The sequence below is a fragment of the Lissotriton vulgaris genome, chromosome 1_1 (assembly GCF_964263255.1).
Source record: "Lissotriton vulgaris chromosome 1_1, aLisVul1.2, whole genome shotgun sequence".
Classification (NCBI taxonomy): domain Eukaryota; kingdom Metazoa; phylum Chordata; class Amphibia; order Caudata; family Salamandridae; genus Lissotriton; species Lissotriton vulgaris.
Genome location: NC_141685.1, coordinates 16,982,188 through 16,991,226, shown reverse-complemented (window position 1 = coordinate 16,991,226; position 9,039 = coordinate 16,982,188). Strand labels below are relative to the sequence as shown.

The following is a 9,039-nucleotide window of genomic DNA, read 5'->3' as shown; positions in this document are numbered from 1 at the left end:
ATCAATTTCAAGCGTTTGACCCTCAGTTAGCATGTTCACGGTGGGTCTCCCTGAGCTAACAGACCTTCTAGGTTCGGCCGTTTTTAATTGTTTACCAGTATTTCTCCTTCTCTTAGATAACGTCATTTTACTTAGGCTCACAGGACACATCCCAGCATGGTTTTCTGATTGCATCCCCACAGATACATCAGGGTTCTTACTACGTTTCGAGGATGGTTGGGGATCATCCTCTGGGTCACTCACATATATATAATCTGATGTCTCCTGTATGCACCCATCCTCAACGCCCTGGGCAGCTGGCCGATCACATACTCCAGTAAGAGATTTATATAGGGAACTAACACATGTATTACTTGCAGTTAGCGTACCCAACCTGCCTGGGGTAAGAGTCTCTTGAACTGTATTTATTTGTTCCTCAATGGCCCCCATTGCTCCAGTCAAATAGGTCATCAAGGATTTTTGTCCTCCCATTCTTGGGGCGATAGTGGGTATGAAGCCTGTCTTCCTTTTACCCATTATTTTACTGTGTCCTAGCAAACAGAAAGGAAAATCAAGATCCCCAAACACAATCCGATGAAAGAAAATAGCAGTCCAACCGGCCTCTGATGGTCTATGACGGGCGAAGAAAGGGCCCATCTTGGCCCGCTCTTGACCCGGGCACGCTCCACGCGCTTTGATGCTGCGGGAACGCCATGATGCTTTTAAAGCCTGTCCAGGGACTCTCAATAAAGTGCGGAATGCGTTATGGGCCAGGGGTCAGCAACAGGGTTCAGGGTGTCGTGATTCGGTCTCCCACGCTGTAGGACTGCCACAATGCTTTTAAAGCCCCTCCATGGACTCTCAATAAAGTGCAGAGTGCGTTATGGGACAGGGGCCAGCAGCAGGGTTCAGGGCGTCGTGATTCGGCCTCCCCTATTCAAAAGTGTGGACTTGCACGCCTGCACACGCTTAAAAGGAGGTGGAGTCATATTTACAAATGTAACTTACTGCATCCAAAGTGGAGCAATAGAAAATGCAGCACAACGCACTGCCAACCACTGGTAATGCAACGCCCTCCCTTAGAAAATAATGGAGGCAGAGACCTAACAAGCATTGACAAATCCAATAGGTCTCGGCAATTCGACAGCTACAGGCGTTTCAATGTGAGTGTCTTTTAGCTAAGGATTTTTCACCTTCTCCTGATTTGAAAATGTGTGTAACAAACATGGTATGAAAAAATCTGTACACTGAATGGTATTTATCACACTTTACAAATTCAGACTCAGTAGAATTGTATTTTATTTGGTGCTATAAATAGCTCACCAATTACAGACCACATGCAGTAAGGGACTGAAATGTATAAGAAACACCATGTGATGTCACTCTCTGCGATGTCACTTGGTCAAAGGTTATGTGAGGTCACTGATTCAAAGATCATGTAATGTTCACTTGCTATGATGTTGCTGTGCTCAAAGATCTGCTGGTGTGGCTTCAACCTGCTCTGAAATGTTGATATTCATCTTATATGAAATGTTCTGTAAGAGGCTCGTTGACCCTAAATAGCTGATTTAAGGTGGTTGATAGAATGTTAAAAATGGGATTCCTATTTGGCTGAGGTATGCACCCAGACCAGGCAGGAACCACTGCTCTCTACAGGGTAAGCTAGATACACACTAAAAGATAACATGTGCCCACCCTCCGGTAACTTGGGACAGAGCAGTCAGGCTTATCTAAAGATTTGTCCACAACTATCTTCACTGGGAACCAAACACCCCATTGTAGCCCTTGACTCTCACAGGTTAGCTGGCGGAGCAGTCCAAGGCCTACTCAAGGGAGGTGGTGTGGGCTAGTAATCACCAATCACTGGCACGCAATGATAACACCCAATAACTGATTGTCCAGTCAGTACATTTTCTGTAGAATAAGGAGAAGTATATTTATTACACACACTACTAAATACTACACAATAGTTTACAAATATGTACATTGGCAAATGGAACATACCATAGATGCCAATGCGTAATCACTGGGGACCCCTTAGAGGGTCACCCAAACATCTCACATTTATTCAATCATTTGTTTTGTAATAAACACATACCTTTTGCAAAAATCTTTAACATTACTGTGATAAGCAATAAAACATTTGCAATCATAATGGTAACCCCATTAAGAATGTATCAGTAATTAATCTTGTGTTTGTGTATTCTTTCATGGGTTTGATATAAAAACAACCCATTGAGGGCATCACGTTGAAAAAGCATTGCATTGCAACCATATAGTCAGCCCCTAAAGGGTATAAGATCAACATCACATTTGTGGATTTCCAGGTCTGATTAAATGCCATTAAATTACCATACATGTGGTCCCTAGAGGTTGAAACACTACCGGCTGTAGAGTAAAAGCTACAGCTGTGAGAGAGCTCAAAAAGAAACGAAAATCCCGGGAAGGTGATCATTTTGGAGTCCCGCTAACTTAGGGTGAGGACTCTGACAGTACCTTTAAAAGAAAGGCTGCATCGTGTTGACTTTTTGGTGGTGGTCCCGTCATCCTGGGACCACCACAAGTAGAGATGGGCCAAAAAGTGTTTAAACAGCAAGGCCTGAAAAGGCATTATGGGGCGATTTTCTGAGAAAGTAGTAAATATGGTAGCAGGGTTTCCCTCGCTGTGCTGGGGACAGCTGCACAAGTTTTGTTCCTTTGTTTTCCTCGTGCTGCACTTCGTTTAAGGTAAAGTAGTCAGCAGATGAGACAGCATCGGACTATTGATCTCAGTCTTCAGTTATTATGTGCATTGTGAGGAGCAAATGCACTGATGGCGTGGGGGTGGGGTGGCACATAAAATGGTGTAAGGGACGAGAGAGACAGAGGCAGACTACAGGGTGGAGCCATTGTATATGAGAGCAGTCGGCAGATGAGACAGCGTCTGGCATTTGATTTCAGGCTTCAGTTTTCATGCACATTGTGGGGCACAATGGCGCTGTATGGCAGTGGGGTGGCACAGGTAACGTGAAAGCTGCAAAACAGATGGGCGGGAACACAGGGCGGAGCCATTGTGTATGAGAGCAGTCAGCAGATGCGACAGCGTCTGACATTTGATCTCGGTCTTCAGTTTTCATGCACATTGTGAGGCGCAAATGCACTGTATTGCGTGGGGGTGGGGCGCAGAAAACGGTGTAAGGGACATAATTATCTTAAATTAAGATTTCCCTGCTATAGGCAGGTACCGTCACTGCACTCGAATACTCTGAACCTGCTCTCTGTCCCCTGATTCGCAAAGTCTCGCCTCAGGGGTAGAGCCTTTTCGGCAAGAACTGCAAAACTGTGGAATGCCCTACCACTTTCTATTCGCAATGCAAATTCAGAGCCCGTCTTTAGGACACAGCTAAAGGCATGGCTTTTTAACAAGTAATCTTTTTTTTGTTGCTTTTTTTACCACTCAGTTTATCTTGATGCTTAAAATAGCGCCGGGACACCTCCTTGTGAGGTAGCAGTTTCCGCTATACAAACTTCAGTATTATTATTAAGAGGGACAGCGGCAGAACACAGGGCGGAGCCATTGTATATGAGAGCAGTTAACAGATAAGACAGCATCTGACATTTGATCTCGATGTTTGAATGGACAGCAAATGTTATGAGATAAGAACAAGATTTTCATCCCTGTTTGCAGTGGTGTTCCATAAACCACGAGCGCTCGTCTCAAGTGCTCAAAATGAAAGGAAAAAGTAGCACTGATAACAAATGCTAAAATGGCAGCTGGGGATGGATAGTAGTAATTGGGCCATGCTCTCAGGGAGGGCTAAACGCAGGTAGAGATAAACGAATGCATGCCTTGGACAAATGGGGATAAATAATACCAGATCAATGGTGGAGCCAGCAAATGGTAAGTCTGTGGGTGGGCTGAAGCCCATAACAGAGATAAACATGTCTCTTTGAGACAGCGCAAGCACTGTCTACCTGAGACCCAAAAATAGAACCTCATATGAAATAAAGATAAATTACTATAATGTATTTTGTCTTTAAAAAAAAAAACAATTAATTCTATACAAAACTTTTTGGAAGTCTGTGTCCCATCTGAACAGAGGTACGTAAGGCAATTTAGTACATAATAAGAAAATACAGTGATTTTACATTTGGTGGGATTTTTTTAACAAATCTTTAAAAAAAAGTTTTAACACATTTAAAATCAATTAAATATTTAATTAAAATACAAGTTAATAGTGTTGAAGCATTTTTTTCTACAGGTAAAGTTTATACAATTAATTTACAATAATATTTAACTTAAAAAGATTTCTTTTTTAAGTTTAAAAAACTTTCAAAATAGTCCATATATTTTTATACAGGGAAAGCTCCAACCTAGTTGAACATATTAAAGATTATATTTTTTTTTAAGATTAAGTTAAAGGTTTCCCACCTAAAGTAAAATTTTGATTATGTATTAATAAGTATTAAATGTGCTGTAGAGAATTAATTTTAACACATGTAATTAGACTTTACTAATAAGAAATGTTATATTAGTGTTTAAATTTTAAAAAGTTATTAAAACAATGAACTGTTTTCTTTTAGATATTTTTATCATTAAATGACATTTATTTAGATTTCTTTAAACTAGTTTTAAATATTTAATTTATCATTATTTCCTATGGGGTTTTATTTTATTTCCCTACCGCCATTATTATTTATGGGTGTGTACTGCAGTTCGAGTGGATGGACATGTGTGATGTTGGACTTACTCCCGCTCTGAGCACAAGTACATTTACGATTGTTTTAGGGACATTATGGCTTAGTGACTTTAGAGTTGTGGTTTGTAAACAGCAATGGGCTTACTCTTTAGTGGGTGAGTGCCTGTTTTTCCCTAAACCCCTCCCTATACGCCTCCTTACTCCTACCTTAACCCCTCCCCTGTATTCATAAGTATTTCCCATTTTACAGCCACTCCCTCTGTCCCTTCCACATTTACTTCTAAAAACTAGACTAACATGTGCGGAAACTATGAAGTCGGGGCAGACAACTTCACACAGAAAAAGATAGGGGAGGCAGAACAACCTCACGTAGTTTGTGAATAGCATTTTGTAGTTCTTTAGTAGTACTAACGATGTACAACTCAGATTATCTGTGAGACTCTCTTGGGTATGTCTGATGTGATTCTAAAGCTTGGTAAACTGTCCTCAGCAGATGGGAAGCAGGTTCCATTCGTAACAAAAAAGGACATGGAAAGAGGCCGCTAAAGCGAATCTTTGTAATACGAGGCCCTGTCCCCTTGGAACTGAAGTCATTAGGACTATTTAGGGTGGTGGCAGGAATGGTTTGCATATCGTTGGTCTTGTCTTTAGTGGCACAGAGACTGGAGAATGATGTGGTGGGATGTTGCTGAGATTAATGACCTGTCCTTCCATCACTTTTAGTTTTTTTCAATAATCAGTCACAAATTGCATAGGCATGAACAGACGTTGGTCCCATAGATTCCTACAACAAAGGGACTCCTGCCGCAGGCACCTGCTGAGGCTCATTAAGGCTGGATATAGTTTGAGGTTACTTGAATTCCAGATCCTTGGGGGCGTGGCCTCAAAGTTCAGGATCAAATGGACTTGGTGGGTCAGTCATTGCTTATAAACACTCAGGGAGCAAAATACACTGAATGGGATGAGGCCACAAATAGTTACTAAGGAACGAGGTTAATTCACAAATTTCTATCCCTCACTGAGCGCTTTTCTCAGTAAACAGTTTGTTGGACGATAAATTGATTGATGTCTTTGTGGCTGCTTAATGTGAAGGTTTTGCAATGCTGAAAGCTCCTCCTCAGAGCACCTTTTACTTTCCCACATTGTCTCTGTCATGTAGAGAGGTTGCTTTTATAACTGAAGTTTTTGTCACACTGAGAGCACTGATTGGTTTTTTTCTCCGTGTGGATTTTCTCATGTTGAATCAAACTGAGTCTCCAGCAGATGCTTCCCTGGCATTTAGACCAATAACAAGGTTTTGCCCAGTGTGAGTTTTCTCATGTTTAGTGAGACCAGATTTCTGACTGAAGCTTTTGCAGCATTCAGAGCACTGATAACGTGTGTGCCCTGTGTGGGTTCTCCCATGGAGAGTGAGAGATATTTTCTGTCTGAAGCTTTTCTGGCATTCAGAGCACTGATACGGTTTTAGTCCAGTGTGAGTTCTTTCATGTTGAGTGAGACCATATTTGTGACTGAAGCTTTTCCAGCATTCAGAGCACTGATACGGTTTTAGTCCAGTGTGAGTTCTTTCATGTTGAGTGAGACCATATTTGTGACTGAAGCTTTTCCAGCATTCAGAGCACTGATAAGGTTTTTGCCCAGTGTGTATGCGCTCATGTTGAATGAGATTGACCTTACAACTGAAGCTTTGTTGGCATTCTGAGCACTTATACGGTTTTAGTCCAGTGTGAGTTTGCTCATGGTGAGTGAGACCAGATTTCTGACTGTAGCTTTTCAAGCATTCAGAGCACTGATAAGGTGTGTACCCCGTGTGGGTTCTCTCATGGAAAGTGAGAGCTATTTTCTGTCTGAAGCTTTTCTGGCATTCAGAGCACTGATACGGTTTTAGTCCAGTGTGAGTTCTTTCATGTTGAGTGAGACCATATTTGTGCCTGAAGCTTTTCCAGCATTCAGAGCACTGATAAGGTTTTTGCCCAGTGTGTATGCGCTCATGTTTAATGAGATTGGCCTCACAACTGAAGCTTTGTTGGCACTCTGAGCACTTATATGGTTTTAGTCCAGTGTGAGTTTTCTCATGAAGAGCGAGACTAGATTTCTGACTGAAGCTTTTCCAGCATTCAGAGCACTGATAAGGTTTTTGTCCAGTGTGAGTTCTTTCATGAAGAGCGAGACCAGATTTCTGACTGAAGCTTTTGCAGCATTCAGAGCACTGAAACGGTTTTAGTCCAGTGTGAGTTTTCTCATGTTGAATGAGACCAGATTTCTGACTGAAGCTTTTCCAGCATTCAGAGCACTGATAAGGTTTTTGTCCAGTGTGAGTTCTTTCATGAAGAGCGAGACCAGATTTCCGACTGAAGCTTTTGTAGCATTCAGAGCACTGAAAGGGATTTAGTCCAGTGTGAGTTTTCTCATGTTGAATGAGACCAGATTTCCGACTGAAGCTTTTGCAGCATTCAGAGCACTGAAACGGTTTTAGTCCAGTGTGAGTTTTCTCATGTTGAGTGAGACCAGATATCTGACTGAAGCTTTTCCAGCATTCAGAGCACTGATAAGGTTTTTGTCCAGTGTGAGTTTTCTCATGTTGAATGAGACCAGATTTCCAACTGAAGCTTTTGCAGCATTCAGAGCACTGGAACGGTTTTAGTCCAGTGTGAGTTTTCTCATGTTGAGTGAGACCAGATTTCTGACTGAAGCTTTTACAGCATTCAGAGCACTGATACGGTTTGAGCCCAGTATGAGATATTTCATGTTGAATGAGATGGACTTTCTGACGAAAGCACTTCGGGCACTTAGTGCACTGATAAGGTTTGCGCCCAGTGTGGATTCTCTTGTGTCGAGTGAGACTGCTTAAAAAATGAAAGCTTCTTTGGCATTCAGGACACTGATACAGTTTTTGTCCAGTGTGAGTTCTCTTGTGTTTAGTGAGGTGGGATTCATAACTAAAGCTGTTCTCACATTCATTGCTCTTATTCGATTTGTTTGTATCTACAAGTTGGGGTTGTTCCTGGATACAAGCCATCTTAAGACTGAATCTGATTCCGGAGTATGTACTTGTTTATGTTAAAACTCAACATTAACTTCTAAACTACGCTGCCGAAGCTCTTCTTCGCATTTGCATTTAACTAATTATAGTTTTTATTTGGAGATCAATGTTCTTACCTTTGAAGCCAGCCTATCTAACTTGTCTTATAAGCTTTCACTGAGGGGCCCCTTATTTTTATTAAGTTGCCCCTCATGGATTCATTTACTACAAGTTATGCCCACAAGGATTCTCTCAAGTAGAATTAAGCTCATTCTGACTGCAGTTTATCACATTTAATTTAGTTTTAAAAGCACTGACAGGGTCTTTGAGGATTAGTACTTACAAGTGAGGTAAATTTTTATACAAGTAATGAACTGGGATTAAAAGATGCTGGGGTAGTTTACGAATTATCAATAGTGTAACACTGGCCCTTTTTAAGCTTTCTATTCCGGTGAGGCCCACCATTAACGTTGGAGGTCTGGCACACTTGGAAACAACATAGATCAACCCAAGAGACAGAGTTGGTGGGAAAAAACTTTCTATGTTGTAGATGTTAGTCTAGTGTCTTTGCTGTAATGACATCTGAGAAGAACATTTTCAGTTATTTTTGAAATACAGGAGACGGAGACATAAGCGTGCTCGTGTAAACTGAGGTTATTAGCCTTCCTGACAGTTCTGTCACATCACATCACGTCTACGGATACTGATTTGGTGGGAGAGGCTTAGGTCTCTATGGCATTTCTCAGAAATCATCAGACAGAATTTGCAACACTGATTATTCCCAAGTGCTCTCTGTGAGGATCAGTTGTTGCCAATGTTCTTTGCTTGACCAATCGTGAAATGTTTTCTTTAAGTTAAAATATTCTTATAATTAGTAGTTGCAGTAGATTTTCAATTTACTTGCGGGTACAGTTATTATTTCAAAGGTTATTCAATCCCAAACACTGACATCTTGGCAAATGTTCCTGGTTATTGTACTTCAAGGGTTCGACAACAAATAATGATTGTAAGAATGTCGATAAAAGACTTTCACATTCAGCGGTTTCTTCCACACCAAATTCCTCACCATTCCTGGTGCATAGAACTGTTTTCTCTTTTAGAGATCTAGAATGTTTCTACTTTCCTCAAAATAACCCTTTTTAGAAATGTGTCCAACATTGCAACATTTCTTTTTCTTTTTGTTGCTTCAGTGACCTGTAAAAATAGAGTTAGAAATTATAAATGAGTTGCAATCCAAGGGGGTAAAACAGTTCATGAATACTGCATAGACAGGGAACTTGGGAATACTGAAACTCAATGTCGTGAGAGCAAAAGTAGTGAATACTTTAGAAAGAAACATAAGTTACACATGCATCATGA

The 9,039-nt window shown here is 41.0% G+C and overlaps 1 protein-coding gene across 1 annotated transcript in view; it reads right to left on the bottom strand.

Moving 5' to 3' along the window:
- Positions 1 to 1,904: 1,904 nt before the first annotated feature.
- The window catches only part of LOC147736980 (uncharacterized), a 36,048-nt gene continuing 28,913 nt past the window's right edge, over positions 1,905 to 9,039 (bottom strand). Inside the window, exon 4 of the mRNA XM_086954870.1 lies at positions 1,905 to 8,874. Within this exon, the coding sequence (XP_086810996.1) occupies positions 5,902 to 7,677 (1,776 nt within the window). The 5' untranslated portion in view covers positions 7,678 to 8,874 and the 3' untranslated portion in view covers positions 1,905 to 5,901. The remainder of the gene's footprint in view (positions 8,875 to 9,039) is intronic.